This window comes from Drosophila tropicalis, unplaced genomic scaffold, assembly GCF_018151085.1.
Source record: "Drosophila tropicalis isolate 14030-0801.00 unplaced genomic scaffold, ASM1815108v1 contig_443, whole genome shotgun sequence".
In the NCBI taxonomy this organism is placed as follows: Eukaryota; Metazoa; Arthropoda; class Insecta; order Diptera; family Drosophilidae; genus Drosophila; species Drosophila tropicalis.
Window position 1 is genome coordinate 2,528,202 of NW_027172907.1, and position 23,281 is coordinate 2,551,482.

The following is a 23,281-nucleotide window of genomic DNA, read 5'->3' on the forward strand; positions in this document are numbered from 1 at the left end:
CCTACTAAGTAATTCTGTTGGCCTGGTGTTTCACATGTGATCGAGGGCGATTTTCGTCATTAAAACTTCGAATTTCGTTGCCCGCCAAATTCAAAAAAGCCGCCTGGCTGTTAAATTTAAAATTTCAAATGCCCAAAAGTCTGTTACACATTTAATAAAAATTTTACACCAGCCACTTACTAAGTAATTCTGTTGGCCTGGTGTTTCACATGTGATCGAGGGCGATTTTCGTCATTAAAACTTCGAATTTCGGTGCCCGGGAAATTCAAAAAGTCCGCATAGCGGTTAAATTCAAAAATTCAAATGCCCAAAAGTCCGCTACACATTTAATAAAAATTTTACACCAGCCACCTACTAAGTAATTCTGTTGGCCTGGTGTTTCACATGTGATCGATGGCGATTTTCGTCGTTAAAACTTTGAATTTCGTTGCCCGCCAAATTCAAAAAAGCCGCCTGGCTGTTAAATTTAAAATTTTAAATGCCCAAAAGTCCGTTACACATTTAATAAAAATTTTACACCAGACACTTACTAAGTAATTCTGTTGGCCTGGTGTTTCACATGTGATCGAGGGCGATTTTCGTCATTAAAACTTCGAATTTCGTTGCCCGCCAAATTCAAAAAAGCCGCCTGGCTGTTAAATTTAAAATTTCAAATGCCCAAAAGTCTGTTACACATTTAATAAAAATTTTACACCAGCCACTTACTAAGTAATTCTGTTGGCCTGGTGTTTCACATGTGATCGAGGGCGATTTTCGTCATTAAAACTTCGAATTTCGGTGCCCGGGAAATTCAAAAAGTCCGCATAGCGGTTAAATTCAAAAATTCAAATGCCCAAAAGTCCGCTACACATTTAATAAAAATTTTACACCAGCCACCTACTAAGTAATTCTGTTGGCCTGGTGTTTCACATGTGATCGAGGGCGATTTTCGTCGTTAAAACTTTGAATTTCGTTGCCCGCCAAATTCAAAAAAGCCGCCTGGCTGTTAAATTTAAAATTTTAAATGCCCAAAAGTCCGTTACACATTTAATAAAAATTTTACACCACCCACCTACTAAGTAATTCTGTTGGCCTGGTGTTTCACATGTGAGGGCGATTTTCGTCATTAAAACTTCGAATTTCGTTGCCCGCCAAATTCAAAAAGTCCGCCTAGCGGTTAAAAGACAGACCCTGATGGTTGGAGAGAATATTATTCTTTTTCAATATTTTAGCTCTAAAATTCCCAAATCCTGCCGCAGGAAAAAACAATGGTTTCCTAGGATGTCCCGGGGTCATCTAAGGATGCAGGACATGTAATTTCCTGTTTAAGGCGTTCCTACTCTCTTGAAAACTACCAAATTTAAACTCGAACGGTACACAAAACTCATTTATTGATACTTTTACCTGTAACTAAATCTTTATATTGATAATTAATTTAAGAAAAATTACTTATTACTTTTAACAGCATTTGAGAAAAGATCGCGATGTCCTTTTGGCGTTGGTTTTGAGTCCTTTTCCATCCGCATCGCCTGCTGAAGTGCTGCAGATGTAAGAAAAGAAAACATGATAATCCACATTGTCAGTTGTCTTCATAATGAACGAATTCTAAAAGGAAAATCTGATTCAACTTATTTAATCGGGAGAATAAACTAAAGAAAATTTTCGATCTGTTTTAAATAAATGCCTAGGTCACTATAACGGAAAGATTTAACACAACGGATCGACGTTGGGAATCAAATTTTGTTAATTCTAAATATCATCCCTTACTCACCTCAAGGCCAATCGAAAATCTGAGAACGGATAGACTTGATAATTCAGTTCGAATGTTGAATAGATAACAGAAGTTGCCAATTCATGTGCCGTATCTTAACTCTTCCATAAGAAAAAAGAAAAAACAGACGCAGATCAATTTAGAATTTCGCTGGTATTGTGATAAGAAAGCGTGCGACTTACAAGAGCAACCCCAGACCACTTGAACAGGTGCCTCAATCGTAGATCAGATAGCCCACCTGTATATCTATTTGTACGTCAGCAACGTAGATTGAAGGAGAATGCCTCTATAAAAGGCCAACCCAGTGTCCAGGTATGTTATACACTTCTTTGTAGACTCAACATGAAAGTGCTTATTGTTTTCGCCTTGGCTTTGGCCTATGCCTCCGGATCGGCTCTACGCAGCCAGATTGAACCCCGTGAGGTGTTGGTTCCCGTGCAGGAAGGACCCAGTGGACGCATCACCCATGGCGAAGATGCTCACACCGATCAGTTCCCCTACCAAGTGGGTCTTTCCCTTAAGATTGGCTCCTCTTCGGCGTGGTGCGGCGGCTCCCTGATTGGTCACGAATGGGTTTTGACTGCTGCTCACTGCACTGATGGGTAGGCACCGAAAAGATCATAGCCCAGATGGCAGATTGGCTATAATTTTTAATTTTTAATTTTTCTATCTCTAGCGTTGACTCCGTTGAGGTTTCTCTAGGCAGCACTGTCCGTTCCAGCCCCAAGGTTAAGCACCATGTTACCAAGGATGACATCATCATCCACTCCGACTGGGACAGCAAGAACCTGAAAAATGACATTTCTCTGATCCGCATTCCCCATGTGGAGTACAACAGCGCCATTCACTCCGTTGAGCTGCCCAAACTGGAGTCCCACTATTCTACCTACACCGGTGATGAGGTCATTGCCTCCGGCTGGGGCCGCACTTCGGACTCTTCAAGCTCGGTTGCCGCTCACCTGCAGTACGCCCACATGCACATCATCTCGAACACCGCCTGCAAACGCACCTTTTTGACCCTCATCCGTGACTCCAACATCTGTGTGTCGACTTCCGCTGGTGTGTCCACCTGCAACGGTGACTCTGGTGGCCCATTGGTCCTCGAAAGCGACAAGATCCAAATCGGTCTGACCTCTTTCGGCTCAGCTGCTGGCTGCGAAAAGGAATACCCAGCTGTGTTCACCCGTGTTACCAGCTACTTGGACTGGATCAAGGACCACACTGGCATCTACTATTAAATGAATGAATATTTGAAATCAAAAATAAAATATTAAATGACTAAAACATAAATGAAATGTGTTTACAAACTGGGATAAGAGTGAGAACAGAAATATTAAATAGTTAAATGTTTTCACAATTGGTATTTAATTAAGTACATTTCTTGCTTTTTTTCTTTTTCAGTTTTCCTTTTTATATTTTTTTTATAGGTTTTATTGTTGTTTCCTTGTTTAATTTTATGTTGTTGTTTGAAACAATTAGTTTTAACTCTTTGCATGCCATAATTTGATTTACAAATTATTATTTTTTTTTTTTATAAACATAACTCTGTTTTAGATGAATCAATCATACAATAGTTTTAGTCGTAAACATTTGGAATGCATGTATGTGTATATAATTAACATTTATACAATTATACATTTATAAATTTTATTTTTGCAAATTTGAATTTTGCTTTTTATTTATATTTTTATATATATATCCTCTCATTTTCATTTCAATAATTGTTTATTTAATAGTAAATCGACTTATACACATTAACATTATCATCATCGTTTTTTTTTTTTTAAATACACATACACATATATATATAATACAAAAAAAAAAAAATTGTTTCTTTTTTTGTTGAACTTACTTCAAAAATTGATAGGCATAACTTGCTTGTTTCGTGGTTCTTTAAAGGGGGCGATTCGGAGAGGATGGGGGGAATAGCACATAAAAATAACATTTATAAAAATTTGCATTTCTTTGTGTTTAAAGATATATAATATATTTTGTTAAGCAATTAAGCATATATATGTATATGGTAGGTATGTATGTATATATATATGGTAATATTCTTTTACTTCCTTTCTCTCTTTTTATGTGTGTAGTTTGCAAAACGTTTACAACTTTTTACAATTGTCGGCAAATTGGTAATAGATAGGTAATCATTTATGGACTCTTTAGGTTTGCTGTTGCAGTTGCTGCCCACAGAATTGAATTAGCGCCTGCCATGACCATGCAGAACTGGGACACTGCGGAACTGTGTGTGGCGCGTCTAGTTAAAAATACATACGAAATAACACTATACTAGCAAAAATGATTATAATACAAAAGCAAACTAACAAATAAGTACACGATTTGGTGGCGGTGAACCTCCAACTAGATGAGATGCGGTTTCTTTGTTGCCCTTGATATTGATGTTGTTGTTGTTGTTGTTGTTGCTGCTGTGATGTTGCTTCTTGCCGCAGTCGCTGTTGCAGCCGAAGTCGCTGCTGTTGCTCCACTTGCTCTTGCTGAAATTGCTGCTGCACCTCCAGAAATAACCATTCACCGTCACCCACGATGCCCTCGCCCAAGTTGCCAGTGTTATTAATCCACTCCAGCGAACCCTTGACTGCCCTCAATGGCCTTGATCAGTTTGTCCTTGAGCTGCAGATAGCCCTCATAGGGAGGTAGATCCAAACGATTGAAGCTGTCAGAAAAAAAATATATATATTTATATTCTTCTTATAATTCAACATCCATTAACTAATGCTTACCAGGTGTGTGCCCTGGGATAGTTATTGGGTGTACCCCATTTCTCAATTGTAAACATTTGTGGGCCATTGGAACCGTATAGCTCTTTGAAACCATTCATCGGCACTCGGGATGTGCCCGTAACGAATTGCAATAGACGCGAACGCATTTCATTGGAGAAGGAGAGAACAGCTCTCCAGAACCACTGGATGATGATGTGATTCATGTGATAGTCACCTTTGTACAGAGTATTCTCACGCCAATCCTTTACATCGATATTCTGTATACCGCACATAAGCAGCTCCAGTTCATGCTCATCGAAGATCTTGATCAAATTCAAAGGTATAATCGAACCAAAGCCATCCAAAAAGGCAGACATTTGTTCCTTAACACGCGCCACAAAGCGCCATTCGATAACGAGCCTATATCAAAACAATGAAATGCATTAAAAATCAATATTTATCAGGGGTTTCCCCCAACCATTTGGAGGAAACCATAACCAAAGTCTTATCTAACACGTCCTCCCTCCTCTATTTCAATTAATCTTCCATTCTTCTTTATACTGATGTTTGATCCTATCTCATTTGCGTTATCACAAGACATTTTATACATATATACGAAAGGAAATATTTTTCACACAGACTGACAAAACTTGTTGAAAATCTATGAGGTAAGCTAGCGGGCCAAACATGAAATACGCTACTTATACCCTAAACTAACTCATTAAGTTTTTAACTTACTTGATGTATTCATCTTTGTTCTCATTTGTCACCTCAATGTTGGCGCCACCGGTTTTCAGTTCATGCTGACTTTTCTGTCCAAAGACATCCTCATCCAGACAGAATGTTAGCTCCAAAATGCGAGGATCATTCTCCTTGATCCACATCAATGAATTGTAATACTCCGTATCGACGGATTCCATATCTTTCAGATCGATGGACTTTTGAAGCATCATCTTATAGAATGGACGTATGAAGAAGGCATCCAACAATTTGCCATGATAAACAGCCATGCCAGCAATGCGACCAATGAATCTACAAATATTCGAATGCAAATATGTAATCAAAATAAACCAATTAAGTGTCAATTGAATTATGCGATACTCACTTGAAATAACTTAAGTGCTCCTCGTTACATAAACCACTTCCATTATTTATTTGCAATGTGTAATTATCCATAGCCGAGTACTCAAAGAGACCATAATATGGATTAAACATTTCTTTGGACAGTAAATAGAACCATTCTCTAGCAAGGCCACCGTAATCTGAAACATTTCAAAATTAATATGGATAGTCCAGGAAAGGTCCACTAAACAAAAAACTTACCTAAACCAGTCTCTCCCTCAAACTCTACCCATAATTTAGTCTTTAGTAAATCGGTTTTGGTCACCGAACTAATAATTCTGTATGAATCCTCCAATATCGATGTACGACGAATGCGTATTTCAAATTTATTTGGTACATTTGTCTGCGAATGAGATACAAATAAAGCAGTTTAGTGAGCGTTGAATCAAAGGAATCTCAAAATACATACAGGCTTTCTAATATGACTCTTGAAATACTCGTATTTCTGTTTGTAATCTCTCGAATACGGTACAGCCTGACCAGCGATATTTGGATTGGACAAACGTGGATCCTCCCACTGTGTAGTGCGCGTATCTGCAATTGAATATTCGTTTCGATCAAGAATCGTTCTCCGAGTAGCTCTCGAATTACTCACTGTGGTCGATGTAGAAGACACGTCCATCCGTGTGCACACGCTCTTCCCAGCCCTCAGGCAATGGGCCGAGATCATCTTCTACGCGACGTGTTTGATTTGGCATTGGACTAGCGCGTCCATTACGGGGATCGATCCATGTTGTACGCCTTGCAGCATGATCGATAAAGAAGGTCCGTCCGTTAGGTGCCACCTGCATGGACCAACGCGGTGGTAGAGCCTCCTCTTCGCTGCCAGCATTCTGTAACGAAAACAGATAAAGGATCGATTGTAATTCTCATGTACTAACAATGACCTTAAAGATCTGTAAAAAGATTGAGAGAGAGAGAGAAAGATGCTGGACTATGGGTGGTTGCATGGATATATAAAACGGTGAAGGGGTTGGGCATGCAATATATAATTATGTATATATATAAGTATGTATATGTATATAGAGTTGATAGGTAGAAAAATGAATCTTTACTTGTTCCATCGGCACAACTGCACTGTTGTCTTCCTCGGAATTGCGTCGTGTGGACGGAGCTGAGATCTCTGAGGGATTGTGGCTGTCTGTGTGATCGGTGTCTTCATTCTAATCATAATATTTATTTGATATGATGAATATGCATTGCATAAATGTTGATTTGTTTTTTTTTTTTTTTTTTTTTTGGGTTATTTGTTGATTTTTTGGAAGAAACAGAAAAGAAAGGGTTGATAAAAATAATAAGTAAATTTGTCAAATTACAAAAATATTTGTTTATGTTTTTCTTCTTCTTTTGTTGTTCGTTTGGTAGAGTTTTCTTTTTTTCTTTCTTTCTTTAAACACATAAAGCAGAAATCATAGTTAACATATTTTGGGTGGAAAAAAGCGTAATACAAATTGTTCTAATAATAATAAAAATGTTAATGTTAATGATAATATTATTAATAATAGTAATAATAATATTAATAGTAATAGTATGTATACAGGCAAATATAAACATTAACAAAAATACAAAATAGCTGCAAAAAAGAAATGTTTGTTATGGTATTATGAAAAAGACAGAGAACAAGACCAATCAAAGAAAAAATCGAAAACACAATCGAATATAGTTCAAGAACACTATATGTATGTATAATACTATATGTATACATTATGCATATAAATAAATGCGCATGCAGACAACAACACAACTAAAGTTAATTAATCAATCTAACGATCGTTTGATTGATGATGATGATGATGAGGACGATAATGATGATGGATCTTGTGATGACAATATTTTTGTTTTTTTAGAATTTCTTTATATAATTTTCTTCATTTCAATGAGTATATGTCGATCGTGGAGTTTGTGTGTGGGTGTATATATATAGCTTACCCTCTGAACATTTATACGACGACCCCATACTAAGCCCATGTATTTTTTTGTATTTTCTCTCTTTAGTTTAATGTTTCAACAAATATGACAAATTTTGCAATGTTAAAATAGTTGAATTCCGACTTGATATTGTATGAGAAACAAGGCAAGGAAGGGTGGGCTAAGGTAAGGTAAGGCTAAGAGGGTGGACGGCGTTATGGACAACAGATGACAATCACACAACAAGAAATCGACCAAAAACTACAAATGAACGTTACAACAACAATACTCATGTACATATGTATCTGTTTGTGTGTGCGTGTGTTACGTGTCTCTGCTATGGTGTGCATGGGTGGGTGTGTGTGTGTGTTTGAGTGTGTGGAACTCATGCTAACCAATTGCCTATTTTGCTGATGCTGTTGCTGCTGCAATTGCAATTGCATTTGCTGTCGTCTTCGCTGCTGCTGCTGACGGTTATCCAATTGCTGGCGTCCCAAATTGTTGGACATATTATCGATGGCACGACGCGTCATTAGATTGGTCATGGCTATGGCCGGCAATTCCGGTGCCTGCCGCACGGGACGCAAATCGTTTTGCAAACTGGTCAGTGAGATTTCTGGCTGCCTATGAGCGACGGGATGTCGCAGTGAATTGTAAACAAAACTGAATTTATAAAGATTAAGAAGAAGAAGAAATTGGTTGTTTTTCAGGGCCGGGGAGATAAATTCAAAATTGCTAAGCAGACGCTAAATGCATCTGACAGTGTCCGAAGACAGAAAGAGACAGAGTGTGTGTGACAGAGAGAGATAGGAGATAGAGATCCAATTGAAGGTATCAAAACGGACACTAACACAAAATTTAACTAGATTTTGAATTTAGATCTTGCAATTCTTTAAAAGAAAGGACAAGGGGCAATTGACAGTTGGGATATTGAGAGAGTAGGAAGAAGAAGAGGAGCAGGAGGCGGAACAGGAGAAGGAGAAAAGAGGAGAAGGTGTGTGGCTTAAAATGGTTAAAGGAGGAAATGGTGCTAACATTTAGGTGCGCTTCATTCTTCAATATTAACCTGGCATGATCCATTGGGGGGAGAGGTAAAGGTGGATTCGTTTGTATATCCATGTCAACATTGTTGTAGTTGTTGTTGTTGTTGTTGCTGTTGCTGTTGTTGCTGCTGTTCGTTGGTGTTGTGGCCAGAGATGCTTGTGACTGTGTGCGTGAGATTGTTGTTGGTGTTGTTGCTGTTGGTGTTGTTGTTGGTGTTGCTGGCGTTGTATTGTTATTATCCTCTATACTAAATTGACTGATGGCATCCTACATATATATACACATATATATATATATATATATACATTTTAGTATATTATAGTTATAAGAATGGATCGAATTGGAAATTGGCAAATGGCATATGTAAAAAATCGATTTTGAAATGCTGTTTCTACTACAAAACTATCCATAAGCTAGCCTACATATATACAAATATATCGAATACATACATATCGTGTAATGGTGCTATGTCATCACAAATTATCATTAGATTCTGTCAACTCAACTGGATCTCTAGCGTGGAAATGTGTAACAATAGATTTAACCCGCGACCGTGACACATTTCACATGTCACTTCAAATGAATAGCGCGACAGCATTCAAGATCCAGTTGAGACAGCGAGAATGGATGAGAGAGAGACGGCATTCCGGGGAGGAACCATCATCATAGCACCATTTCGATCTCTAGCTTAACTATGGCAAAGAATAGAGGAAATATTCTAATAATTGGCATTACAAATATGCGTCTCAGGTACAGATTCCTATCGAGTATATCACAAATTTGAGCGTTTTGAGAGGATGCTGCTGAGACTGCGGCTGCTGCTGATGCAATGGGCAGTTGATCGTCATCTGTTGAATTTGTGGTCACCAGTGGCTGCTGGCAGTCCACATCCTCTGCCAATTCCTCGGCCTGTTCCTCATTGTGGATTTGACCACAGCTCAGACAATTCGCATCCAGCTCATCCTCTTCCTCATCCCCACTGCTATAGCTGACACTTTGGTCGTCTTGGTCACTTGCAGTGGTAATCTCTTCAAGAGCAGCGTTCCTTGATCTCTATTTTGTCGTTTTCAATTATTATTTTTTGTGTTTTGTGAAATATTTTTTCAGATATTTTTTTTTGTTTTTTTTTTTTTTTGTGAATTTAGACGATAAATTTTATATAAAGAAAATCTTGCATTGAATTTGTTTTTAGTAGGATGAGAGGAGAATTTTTTGTGTGTTGTGTGCAGAGTGTGATGTTTTTTGTACACATGTGTGTGTGTGTGTGTGTTTGTTGTTAAAGTTAAAAAATAATAAAAATCATGCATAATCACACATGCAATATATATAACAATAGATAAAAAGTTGTAGATAGTTTGGTGTATATAGAATAAATTGTAGTTTTTTTTGTTTGGTTTGTTGATTTGTTTTGCTTGTTTGTTGTTTGGCGATTGAAACAATTTAAATATTTATTCTATATAGTTGTAGTTGTAATTCGATTGTAAATGCTCTTAATTAAACTTACCGCGGATCGTCCCGACTCCGTTTCATCCACACTAATGTGAAAACGTCTTTGGAAATCAGAGGCCAATTGATCAGCGGCATGGCTGTTGTTTGTGGTCAAGCTAATGAGGCAAGGATGGGGAGAGACACACAAATAATGTTTAGTAAAAAGAAAGGAATCAATATAAAAAGAGATGCGTATCGATTATAAGATCCATTCTTTAGCGCTGACTATTCGAATACATATAAATCATTATAAGAATAAGCGATAAGGTTTCATTGGGAAACCTCTTGGGCTTTGTAATGTTCCCAATTGGAGGCTGGTCAGGAATAGATCCTAGTAATCGATTTCGCGCATTCTTACATAGTTGGTCTCTCCCATTGTGTGGTGCGTGCTGTGTGATTTACATAGTAAGTGCGTCCGTTGGCGTCTTGTCGTTCCTCCCAGCCAGCTGGCAACGCATCATGTCCGCCAGTAGGAAAAGGATGCTAGAAGCAAATAAAAGAGTTGATAGAGTTGAAGATCTAATCTCTGATCTCTGGCAGTAAGAATTTTACCGGCTGTGCTGATGTCTCTACCGAATTGCTGGCCTCCACATGCTCCCATTCGCCATCGCTATTGTTGCTCGAGGGTTCGCTGCTCTGTTCGCGTGTTTCGCGTATAAAAGCATGATAGATCCTCAGAGTGCCTTTGATGCGTGATTTGGCGCTATATAATTGCATATACATATATATATATACACATATATATACATCACATACGTTGGGTTTGGGGGTGGGGAGTAGGATATAATATTGTAAACATTAATGAGTGAAAAACAGAAGCAACAAAAGATGATTAAACACGGGCAACCTTCCCCACTCGCACACTTGCACTCACACACATACATAGTGAAATACACACGCACACAGGTTAAAAACAAGAACAATTATACAAAGCGTTAACTAAAAATAAACCCAAAGCAAATATACAAAAAAGGAAAGAAACAAAAAATTGTTAATATACTCGGTAAAATTGAAAAGCGTCTAGTCTAAAAGGTGTTCATTGCGGCGCCCATCTCCTAGCCCCGGCCCCCAACCTAGGTGGGAGGTGGGAGGAGCTATGAAACGTTTTACAAAAAAGCAAAAACTACTACAAATGATTCTTTCTCTAAATATATAAATGTACATATATCAATATACATAAATATATACACAAATATATATACAAGGAATGTGCAACAAGAAATTGGAATGATTTATTGAATTTTCCATGCCTGACGTGTGAATACTATTACCAGCTATACATATATGATATGTTTATTGGATCAAAGTCCATGCTCAAAAGACTCAGTGGAAATAGAGACAGCGAGAGAAAGGGGGAGAGAGAGCGAGAGAGAGGAGAAACTATAGATGCCCCGAACTTGAGAGTTTAAGAGGTTTTGTTTATCACAACTTTTGGATTTCTCAGGAAACTGAGAACTGAGTCAAACTGTTTTGCGATGATAGTTAAAGACTTTGAAATGGAATTGAATCGAAAGCTTATCCAGAATCAGATTCCTTATATATGTATATACATTGTATATATGTATATATATATGTACAGATATATGCATGAATATGGGTGTTGGTGTTGTTTGTATGTGGACATGTACAACTTAAAACAGCGATTAAATTTACAAAATGGCATAATTTCTAATATCTATTACTTTCTTCATTTATATTTCTCTGATTTTTGTTTAAATTGGTTTTTTTTTCTTGTTTCTATTCGATCTTATATAGTATGTATATAGAGAGTTGTGTAAATTAACTGAAATTAAATAAACAAAATCAAACTGCAAATCATATAAACATACCCTACTGACCTGCGCGGACGCAGCGTATAGCTCTGATCTCCAATGGTTCTTCCCTCTTGCTCTGTGGGTAAATTCACCAGTGTCAGCTCAACCATGCCCAGAAAGTCATCGCGTGTCAGACGATTCTCGTCAAATACTTGAAACACAAGTTTATGTTCAGACGGCTTAACCTGCGCAAAAAAAATGCAATGAAAACTTATTCAATCGTTGACAGAGAACCAGACAGAAAACTTACTCTGAATATGAATTCTTCGTTCCAGGATGGATTCAGTGTCTGCGAATAATGAAAAAAAATCAATTATCAATTTGGACATAGTAGATGATTATCTATCTGGGACTATATCTTTATTAGTTAAACGTTCGTTAAATCTAGAATTGCATTCTCATTTCAGATTTTCCCCAGAGTCATAATTCTTACTGAATAAAAACCTAATAAACTGGAATATAAAATGACGTCTTGGAAATTTAATAAAAAATATATCGATAAGGCATTGTTTGCATCTTTTTAACTTTTCATTTAGTATATGTGTGTTTTAATATCCGTAGCAACCTTGAGAAAGGAACTGTTGATTAAACAAATTGTTAAATCTAAAATATTAACAATTTTTTATATTTCTTTTGTCCGGCCTGAGTCATTAAGGCAAACACACTAACCGCCAAAATGATTTGATAAAAATTGTTCTTTACATTTGTTAATCGCACAATCAAAGTGTTCTATAGTTGCTTGCTTGGTTAGCAGTTAGTAAATAATACTAATAATAATAATAAAAGAAGGTGCATGGCGAAATCAGAGATAAGATAAGCGGTCAAATGGATGGATGGTGGTGATGGATGCACCATTCACGTGTGTATTTACCTTCTTTTTTGTTTTAGTTAAGACCGAGTCAATATTTATATCACCATTAATTGTATTCAAATCGATTCTGACATATGGATCACTGTGTGGAAACAGAAAGAAAGAGTAACAAGTTAAAGATTTGTTTCCATGTTAGAGGACTATTTCTTACCTGGCGCCAAATATATCCTTTTTGGCCAAAGATTGACCACTGAGCACAACAATCCGTAAATGACACGAGTCTCCAGAATCATTCTGCGGAAAACACAAATACACATAAAAAATGTAAGAAAAACGTTGGCAAATGAGAGAAAAGGAAACACACATAAAAGGAAATTAGCAATAAAGAATAAAAAAAAGGAGGAAAAGAGACTAGATAGTTTGTTTCATCAGCTGTTTTAAGTAGAGCCACTTGTGCACGCATCGCTGGAGAAACCACACTCACACTCACACACAGTGAGAGCGAGAGAGTGAAAGAGAAGGAAAGATAGAAGGGGAAAGACCAAATTCAATGCCAAGAACCTACTGTTTATTTTATTTTTATGGAATGCTACAGTGGTTCCAAAATAAGCCAATATCAAATCAGAAAAGAAAGCTTGCCATTTTCTATATGAAAGTCTTTAAATCAAGCAATTCAAATGTACATATTATATGTTGGTTTGACATCTTTGCCCCACTGTGGATGGGTGGGTCATTGAGGAGGGGGCGTTATTTTCTTTTCTTTTTTTGGTGTGGTGGTTAAATTGTAAGTAAATAAGCCCCGCTGGCTGGCCACACACACACTCATACACAAAACATGCCCTTACACGCACGCACACACACACACACTTTTGCCGTTTATGCTTAATGCCAGTGATTACGCATACGCCGCGTGTGCCTGTGACTAATTTATGCATTTTTATGCTGGCATTTTTAAGAGTTTTTTTTTTCGTTGTTTCTTGCGTGTGTATTATAATTGTTGCTGGCTAGATAATTTCCTCTAGACTGACCTTGACCTTCCTGCATATGTTTTAAGTTACATTTTTTGTTTTTGTGGCTGTGATTCATTCTCTCATTATGTGAATACATATTTTAATTATATCTAGCTCCCTTGTTGTTAGATCGCAACTCGTAGCTTTTATTTACATAACTATATGACAAAATCATATTAATTACATGGTTCTATATTCACAAGCCGACAACATCATAATTATATAGTCCAATTAGTGGCGAAAAAGTTACGTACAAATATCCAACAGAGATAGAGATAGACATAGAGAAAGAGAGAGAAGAGAGAGAGAGAGAGAGGGGGATCGGCCTCCTCCTTTTGGATTAGGTTTACAGGCTGTGTTTGTCAAATAAGAGTTCGTAACTGAACACCCCTTTTGAAGCCTCTCCTCATTTTACTGCTGCTGACCACTGGCCAGATGGATAGATGGACAGACGATTGGACATTCGAATCGGTAGACATGTGTGTGTCTCTGTGAACGGCGTCGTTAGGCGACAAGAGAACTGAATTTTCATATCAAATATCAAGAGAATCAACAAAACAAACGCGCATGTTGTGGTGGAGACCACATACTGACCCTGACTGGCTTTATTTTCAGATTTGTTGTTGGTCATATGGTTGTTATTGTTGTTGTTTTACATGTGCCATTTTGTCGTTCACTTCGTTCTGGGGAACCTGGGGGGGGTAAAAACTTTTTCCATTTTCCATGAACTTGTACTTTCGTATTTATATTGATTTTCAACAAGAAAAAAAAAACAACAACTATATAAGAGCAACGCGGCGACGACAAGCTCTTTAAGGCGGCTTTCCCAACCCGCCACAACCCCACATCCCGAACCCAACCCCCATACCTATCCCAGTGTATTTGCCAGCGTAACCGAATGCATTTAGATATCTTGTTTGGGAACAGCCGGGTAGGGTACCGGGTATAATGACGCCGTCTCTCGCATATCTAATGATTATTTATAATTGTCGAACAAAGAGAAAGACGAGGCGAAACAAGAGACAGCCACCAGGAGAGAGGCAAGCTGATAAGGGAGGGACTAGCGGGCGGACGGAAAGCACTGCAATGTCCAATCAATCAGCAAAAAGCTACCTAGATAAAGTAATCCCAAACAGACATTGACATTGAGCTGAGATTGTTGTTAGTTGGCATTCAATTGATTTTTAGCCATTAAATCTCAACTGCAAACTGACAGGAGAGCCAGAGAACCCAGCAGCCAGCAGCAACTGGGGAAATTAGCTTAAAACTGTTCAAATAAATGACAGCAAAGTTAAAAATTAAGTTCTGCAATAAGCTTAACGTCTACACCTTGAAATTAGCTTGAGAAAGAGATAGAGCTGGAGAGAGGGAGAGAGAGAGTTAGCTGTTTATTACTTTGATTGATTTATCCCTTTTCTCTAGTGAAAAACGTTTTATGATCTTTTAACTACACTGACTCATTATCTTTTTCAACTAACTAACTCTATTTTAGGCAATTGTAAATAAAGTAACTTATCCATTTTAACATCCCTTGAAACCTAGATCTTAATCTAAAAGCTTTATAATAAAATACTAATTTCAAATGCCCTTTATTTGCAAAGTTCAATATTGACACTTTATAATAACATCTGCTTCTTTAGTTGATGGTGACGAGTTCAAGGATAAGACAAGTTAGCCTGGATTCCCCCTGCTTAAGTGTACTCATCTTTCATGTTGCCTTGCTTATTTTTCCTAGTAATCCTTTGCACGCGCTATTGATGAAGAATACCGTTTCCGAGAATTGAATTACGTAGTTTGCTACCTGGATTATAGGTAAATCATTACATTTTAATTAGGCTCATTTCGAAAATCATAATTTCCTGCGTTCCGTTTTGACGACATACGACGATGACGCCCACTGAAAAAGCTGGCGCTCTCTCACCCGTGAGCTGATTTCGTTCTCTCTTTCACATTAAATGTGATTATCAATTTTAAATTTCTATTATCAACAACAAATTGGCATAGGGGAAACAAAAAAAGCGTTCACTTTTAGCATTTCGAATGCCATGTGACATTGAAGTGCACCACCAAGTCCACCGCCCCCAACCGTCCACACACCATTTTATTTTATTTTTTTGAGGTAGTTTATTCTCTCCCAATCCGACAAAAAAAAAACTGAATGATGAATAATAAAACACAGAAATATATATATGAGTAATCGTCATTTGCTTGCCTGATAAGGCATAGGCCAGGCCAAAAGCAACAACAAATGGCTCTAAATGAAGTCAAGGCGCTGCTGGCACTTGCCGGTAGCCCGTTGTCTACTGAAACCCGAAAATCGAAACGGACAAGAAGCAAAGCAACCGAAACAAAGAGAACAAGCTGATAAGAAAATGTTAAAGCATTTAACAAAATTCCCAGTTTTCGTTTTCGTTCACAAATATTATTTAAGTTGTAATTTACAGATTGTTATTTTGAAGATGATGGAACTGTAACATTGACATACTTTAGATCCTTAACACTCAATGGAAATTGAATCTTCTCTGGCCCCCTAACCTTTTATTTTTCTTGGCCACCATTAACCTAATTGATTTGTTGACGTTTATTTGCCACATTGTCAAAGGGACCCCTCGTCCCCCCCTCAATAAAGGTCGATGCAAATTCATTACACAAATTGACCTATACCCCCTCACCATCTCAATCACCCCCTGCCTCGCCCAACACACATGCTCTCCGAGTGCCCCTTCAGCAAATGTTCTTTGATAGATTAGCCACAGACAAATACGACAAATAGATTCCACGCACACACACACACACACACATGTATATATATATGTATACCTAATACCTAATAGATCTAGCTTAATTCAACTTTCTTTCCCTTAAATAGAATGTCACGAAAAAAAAGACAAAAATAACATGCTTTAGGCTTGCTTTTTTTAACTTAATGAAGAATTTAAATTGGTGGAAAATTAATATCGAGAAATTGCTTCAAGGTCAATATAAAGAAATTTCTATATATTTCGACCCACGAGTAAACGAAACAGAAAGCGGCGCCAATCGAATATTGAGTGAAATATATATTAAAATTTATTAAATTATAGTCTGTATTTTAATCTCCTTAGCATCTCAGATCTGAATTTAACCTCCTTTTAATTTTGTCACTTAATAATTAGGGTCATATTAATACTTAGGGTATTGGGATTATCAAAGAAACTGTATAAAATGTCAACAAAATTTGCTCTTACATCTTATGGATAATTGGAAAAAAGTTTTATCTGAAGCAGTCCGAAACAAGAAGAAGACTTATCAATTGAGCGAGAATCTATTAATGTTTCTCTTAAAAAGACCATAATATTGCTGTTCAAATTTGTTGTTAATACCTTGGAAAATTCTATATTTGTTTGCAAATGGAAGTTGTTTACTCCATTCCAACTTTTCAGTATGGTTGCTAATTAATGCGATTATTGAAATGAAGATTCAAGTCAAACAAAATATTGAATACATTTATTGCCTAATAATAAACTCTTGACCTTCGCTCGATTAAGCCTCTCAATCTAAAGGGGATCTAAACCGAAATATCATTCCATTAACGTACATATGTGCAAATAGATACATATGTATCTATGACGTAGACAGCAGCCAGCATCTCAGCCAGTCCCTCAAAGTAAATGAAATCAACTAACTAAGTTAGTGCGTCACACTTTCGAAAGTTAATGAGAGTTGAATGAAATATTTTGATTAGATTCTTTTAGGGGAATATTTTGCTGATTTAACAATATTAGATTTAGGTTTCTACGAAAGTTTATTGCACTCATAGGCCCGGAAAACTATGCAAAATACTCAAAAGAGAAGACGAGTGTCTGTCCATCAGAGGGAGGTACAGGTAGGGGCTGGGGCAGGAGGTGGATACGTGAGCTAGATCTACACATCAAAGTCGGCTCAATTAGAGGCTTATGTGGATATACGAGCAGAGGGCGAGAGAGACAAATCGACACCGACCCTGAGACGATACTTATATGGCTAGGTTATTCGGAATTCAAAAAAGAGAGAGAGAGAGAGAAACTTACATCAGTATTATTGTAGCCATGGATTTGACCATCTTCACTCGTCACCGATGGCGAAGTGGTTGTTGATTCAGCCATTTTAGATTTTGATTATGATTTACTTTGATATCTTTGCTCTTTTTTTTATTTGTTATTTCTCCCCCTTTTTGGGTGAAGATTTTTGTTATGTGTGTTAATTTATTTGCACGCCGCCTCTATATGAGCACTAAATTGAACAGTAAAAAATAAACAAAAAAAAAACAAAATAACAAACATTATTATATTTCTGACGGTTGGGTTCTTTTTTTCAGACTCTTTTTGGTTTTGTTTTTTGGGTTGACATTTTTCCCATTTTATGTATGTTTTTTTTTTTTTTCTTTCTTTTAACTGCACAAAACGAGTTAGTGCCAAAGTAATTCAAAGAATTTTTCGATTCGGTCACGGCGATGCGAAGCGAGGCGACAGTCGGTTGGGTTTTTTATGCGTTGCTGCAGTTAATGGACGACCGACAACTACGACGACGACGACGGCGATGAGGAGGAACAGGTTCCACAACAATTGCCGTTTTGTTTTTTATTATTATTGTATATAGGTAAGTATACCCTTGCATTGAGTAATATGATTTTTGTTTAAGATGTCTGCTAACTAACACACCGACAGATATATGTCTCCGATTTATTTCAGCCTATGGGAATTGGTTGTGGTAACAATATAAAAATAGAGTAGCAGTTATAGATAGGGCCACCCCACCAAATGAAAGCAACACAAAGAAATGAAAATTCTTTGGAAAATAGATAATGGCTCATAAAAGTTGACTTTCAGATCAGTTAACAATTGTTGCGCCGTTATCATGGTAGGGAAATAGAAAACGCGCTCGGTTTCACGGACTCGAGCCGACAATACAGAGAGAAAGAGGGAGAGAGAGAGAGAGATCGATTGTTTTGGGTTAAATCCCTGCAAGTGTAATCGAAATTTCATTAGAGATGAAGCTGGCTTCCTTCCGGCATGTTTTCATTTTGTTGTTGTACATACATTGCGTATACGTAACGTAAACTAAACGTTACGTTAAAGAGAAGCCGCAGCCGTCAAAAGAATTAAGTAGGTTTCCCACCAACACACACTGCCGGCCAACCCATTGGTTTCTTTTTTTTTTTGGTTTTGGTTTTCTGTTCTTATTTGTATTTTTCTTTCACTTGGCGTTTGGTTTTTTTAGCATGCATGACTAATAATAAAAAGACCCAGAAAGAAAGAAACCACAAATTTGATTGCGATTCAACGATTCTCAATCCAAATCCGAGCAATGGCGAATCTCGTTGTTGTTCATCGCCGTCTGGTCTGGTCTGGTCTGGATGGAGGGGATTTGGCGACGTTGATTATTAGCTCACGATGTTGATGCTTTTCTGGGCTGTTGCTTTTTTTCTACGCTCAGAAATTTATTTATTTTCATTATTTATTTTCTTTTGGCTTTATATAATTAACACATTTGCTTGGAATGGATGCATTAAACATTAACCACGTTTATTTTTCTCTCTTGTATCTTTTTTTCCCGATGTTATTACTGTTGTTATTATTATTGTTGTTGTTATTTTGCGCGGCAATAAATAATTTTTTGTGTAATTCAATTATTCACTTATTTATCTTTTATTAACAATCCTCAACCAAAAAAAAAATAAAGAAAAAAACAGAAAAAAGAAGGAAAAAACGCAAAAAGCAGCGATAGAAATTATTAAACAACACACACCAAGACTATTGCAAAATCATGTTCTCTCAGCAAGTGTGTGGTGTGGTGTGGTATGTGTGAGTTGTGTTTGTGAGCTCGAGTGCAAACACGACAACAACAAAACAAGTCTCCCCACTTGGCGACTGCCGTTGCACGTAACGGTCACTCTCACGTTCTAAGCTAAACTAAAGCGAAAAAGCTATGCGCGTCGAAATTAGTGTGACCATGGGTGTGTAGGTGTTTAAAACAAATTGTGGCCCTAGCGCGGCAAGGATAGGGGTGCTCCGATTCTCCAAACACAAAAGCTTATTATTCTAGGGATGGGGATGTTGTTATGTGAATTTGAAGATTTCTTCTATTTCTTTAACAACATGTATACTTAAGCTGATGAATACTCTTCTGTATATTAAAAAAAATAAATACACAATGTAATACGTTTTAAATTGATCCCCCACAGAACTTTTGCAACACTAAATATTCAACTAAAAAGCTTTAGGTATTTTTGGCGCCAAAGCTTAAAGCACTTGGAGCACTCCCCACTCAATGTTTTGTCTCTTGTGCGCTCTTTCTCTCTCACACAATGATGAAAACGTGAGCGAACAAGTGTCCAAAGCAAAGCAAAACAAAAACAGCTGATCACCCAAACATTCTTGTGGGTGTGTGTTTATGTGAATTTGTTGCTTTTGCTGCAATGTGTGTGTGTGTCTGCTGACACCGGCGCCGCTGACTGCATTACATGTCTCTTTTTTTTTTTAGGGGCGAGCGAACAACTAATCAAACTCCTGTAAACTCCTTCCTGCCCTTCCTCTCTCAGCATCACGAAGAGCTCATCAATTATAATTGACATTTGACTTGTTGCCCATAGTGAGTGAGTGGAAGAGTGATTGACGCAATGCATACATATGTAGATACATACAAATGTACATACATTTATGTATTAACCGTTAACTGATAATTAAGCCCATTAGCAACAAAAGGATGACGTAGGAACTAAAGCGTCTGACGTATTTATACCCTACACATTGGATAAAAGATTGCTTTCCTCTAGGGTACGGGAAAGTCGCCACTACTCCGCAGATTTACCCCATATTAAATATTTGAATCTTATTAGCAAGTAAAAGAGACAACAACTACAGAAATGTGTCTCAATTTAACACAAGGGCCCTAATGAAGATGAAATAGCTTGCCCCCCGCGTTGTTCCCTCGACCATCGTTGTCGGGCGGCACCCTGTCAGCTAGACCCCCTTCCTAATCGCCAGAGTCTGGACAGGCGACTTGTTAAATAAGTTAAGCAAACAGAATAACTTTTTCCATTGAAGCACAAATTACGCATTGTTGATAAATTCAATTATGTATCAAGATCGCGATGAGGAGACGAAGACGGTATTGGGCATGCCTCAAGTGCTATTTGGCTGATGCTAAATTAAGATAAATAAATAAAAGAATGTTCTGTATTAATTGCTTGTTTGCAGTATTTCGTTTGTTTATATACAAACGGAACCGAACACTAGACATTAGCTGATGGGCGCCGCCTAATACACTGTTCATCATGGTCACGAAAACCACACGAATGTTTCATTTCACTTTCACGCCTGTTGCATACTTTTTGGGGACTTAAGCCGATCCTTTAACTAAGAGGTTGGCGGAACTTGGAAAATTTCGTAAATTTTACTGGTTTAACACTAGTTAGATAGTTTCATTTTGAAAATGATACAACATTTAAGCAACATACACATACAGAGATATATGTACATACATACATGTACGTTGATATCTTATCAAATGAAACTAACTATATTTTTCTCGTAATTCTTACACAAAAGTGCAAGTAAGATATGGCAAGAATTTAAGAAAAGAAAAAAAGAAAACAATATTATAAATGTCGCTTGTCTTGAAAATTTAGGCACCCACAAAGAGCCCTAGCCCCACCCTCTTCTAACGCCCCACAGCTGTTTTGCAGGCTCCCGACGGCCCCCTTTTCGCCTATCCTTTACCTGCGGCCGACTCTAGATTAGATTAACAATGAAAATACCATAAAACCAAAAATGATAAGGCAGATTTGCTTTCTCCCTTTACCGAGCTCCCCCCAAAAATAATCCTGAAACCCACCAAGTATTAAGAAAGAGAAAGAGAGACAGTTTCACTTACCACTGCAGCCAGGGAACGACGGGGCGTATGTCCATTTCCATAATCTGAGCGCGGCTGCTGTTGTCCTGCAACTGAGGCGGCACGACGACGGGGCGGTGGGCGTGGCACATCGCCACCTGTCGATGTCGATGGAATGGGAGAGGCGGCTACAGTGCCGCTAGAACGTGTCGACATGGTGTTTCCCCGCCGACGACGACGACGACACAATAGAAAAAACGAAATGAAAAGAAGGAAAACGCGCTTGGCTGCAAAAAAAAAAAAGAGAGGAAGACGATGAAGAGACTGTGACTGAGACCAAGACGGAAGTGCAAATTAAAGTGAAAAAGAGACGAATGACACGAACGTCCAAGACTAACAATGGCTTTTTTATTATTTTTTCTGTTGTTGTTATTTTTCTTTCTTTCTTTTTTTTTTTTTGGAAGCTGCTGCAATGCATCCATATTATCTTCCTCGCCCATCTGACGACGTTGCCGCCGCCCTAGGTTCGTTCTCTTGGCAAGGCCAAATTGAGTGCACATGCAGAACAGAGGCAGCGGCAGAGACACAGACAACAAAGAGACACACAAATAAAAAGAACGTTACTTTAAATATGCATATGCCATCTCTGTCTAACTAGCTTTGTGTGGGCGGCATACACACACAAATACAGCCATGCTTCCAGTAGCCGAGCATAATTAGCCAAGCTTGAAAGGTTTTCGACCTGGTCATCATTTTTTTTAGAGAAAATCATCAAATGTACATATATGTACATACATACATATGTACATATAACTTGAGTGTACTTACTAGTTCCCTTTTGTTTTCTTCGCTCGGCCGCCTTTGCCTAGTATTATTTTGACGTCTCGCGCACTATATATGTACACAATCTTCTTGTTTTAATTTCACTTGATTTATGTATAAATATGCGCATGTGTGCTTGTGTGTGTGCGTGTTAGCGTTTGCTTTTAGTTTTCAATCTACTTTATAGTATATGTATTCATTTGCGGAAAATCATCACGTCTGTAGAAGATATAGGTATATATATGTATGTATGTATAAGTATCTATATGGGGATATAGTCTTTGTTTTTCACATATTTATGCATATTCCTTTGTCGCCTGCCTTGACACTCCAATTATTTTTTATTCAATTGTGGCAAGTTCTTTTTTGCCTACAATTTATAAACAACAAAAAAAATTCACACTCCCGAGCAGCAGCGGCAGCAGCCTGCAAACTAGCCACGCCATCAATACCTCTTATCCGGCAACTCCTCCACTGTGTCGCTTGATGTGGGGACGTTTTTAATTACTTTAGAGCGTACAAATTATAAGAAACATTCACAATTTCATTGTTAATAACTTTTCAAATCGCGAACTAACACTAAAGCTGTTGTCTCTCTTTCGCACACACAACACTTAATCGGGCGCGAATTCGCTTTGATATTACGAATTCGCTCATGCAGTCGACTTTTTTGAGTAAAATGTGTTATCAATGCTGTGTTTACACTAAACTGCGTTTGCTATCGAACTTGTTGAAAAGTAAAACTCACTTTACACAAACATCGTGTCTCCCGCTTTAAATAATGATTGAGAATCTTTTCAAAGGCCCCTAAATCCAAACACACTTGTCGCCTTTTTTTTATAGGAAAATAAACTTTCCAATCGGAATTTTAACCTAACGCAGGAGTAGTGTAAACACAACATACACAGTGTGACCGAAGTGTATGAATGTGGCTTTTTACC

The 23,281-nt window shown here is 37.6% G+C and overlaps 2 protein-coding genes across 10 annotated transcripts; one reads left to right on the forward strand and one right to left on the reverse strand.

Moving 5' to 3' along the window:
• Positions 1-2,060: 2,060 nt before the first annotated feature.
• On the forward strand, positions 2,061-3,045 carry LOC137573739 (serine protease 1-like). The gene is made up of 2 exons (XM_068285758.1): positions 2,061-2,352; positions 2,427-3,045. Exons 1-2 carry the CDS (start codon positions 2,093-2,095, stop codon positions 2,986-2,988), a joined length of 822 nt encoding a protein of 273 aa, XP_068141859.1. The 5' UTR covers positions 2,061-2,092; the 3' UTR covers positions 2,989-3,045.
• Positions 3,046-3,456: 411 nt separating this feature from the next.
• Nedd4 (E3 ubiquitin-protein ligase Nedd4) lies at positions 3,457-22,947 on the reverse strand. 9 transcript variants are annotated; one of them, XM_068286416.1, is made up of 20 exons: positions 22,793-22,947; positions 22,347-22,559; positions 21,561-21,805; positions 12,869-12,951; positions 12,718-12,799; positions 12,097-12,135; positions 11,862-12,031; positions 10,585-10,735; positions 10,391-10,515; positions 10,049-10,148; positions 8,567-8,811; positions 7,896-8,163; positions 6,648-6,755; positions 6,188-6,425; positions 6,002-6,126; positions 5,794-5,935; positions 5,576-5,732; positions 5,209-5,502; positions 4,492-4,890; positions 3,457-4,424 (listed from the first exon to the last, which is right to left on the reverse strand). In XM_068286416.1, exons 3-20 carry the CDS (start codon positions 21,732-21,734, stop codon positions 4,322-4,324), a joined length of 3,003 nt encoding a protein of 1,000 aa, XP_068142517.1. In that variant the 5' UTR covers positions 21,735-21,805; positions 22,347-22,559; positions 22,793-22,947; the 3' UTR covers positions 3,457-4,321. The 9 variants fall into 9 exon arrangements, with proteins under 9 accessions (XP_068142517.1, XP_068142518.1, XP_068142519.1 ...); XM_068286417.1 differs by having other exon boundaries at positions 11,871-12,031; positions 22,347-22,930; XM_068286418.1 differs by having other exon boundaries at positions 7,896-8,124; positions 22,347-22,929.
• Between the last annotated feature and the right edge of the window lie 334 nt (positions 22,948-23,281).

Coding starts and splice junctions, on each gene's coding strand:
- LOC137573739 (XM_068285758.1), top strand. CDS start 2,093: ATGAAAGTGCTTATTGTTTTCGCCTTGGCTTTGGCCTATGCCTCCGGA. Junction 2,353..2,426: donor GCTGCTCACTGCACTGATGG/GTAGGCACCGAA, acceptor TTCTATCTCTAG/CGTTGACTCCGTTGAGGTTT.
- Nedd4 (XM_068286416.1), bottom strand. CDS start 21,734: ATGTCGACACGTTCTAGCGGCACTGTAGCCGCCTCTCCCATTCCATCG. Junction 10,516..10,584: donor TAGAGACATCAGCACAGCCG/GTAAAATTCTTA, acceptor ATTTGCTTCTAG/CATCCTTTTCCTACTGGCGG. Junction 6,756..7,895: donor ATCAGCAAAATAGGCAATTG/GTTAGCATGAGT, acceptor TATTATGATTAG/AATGAAGACACCGATCACAC.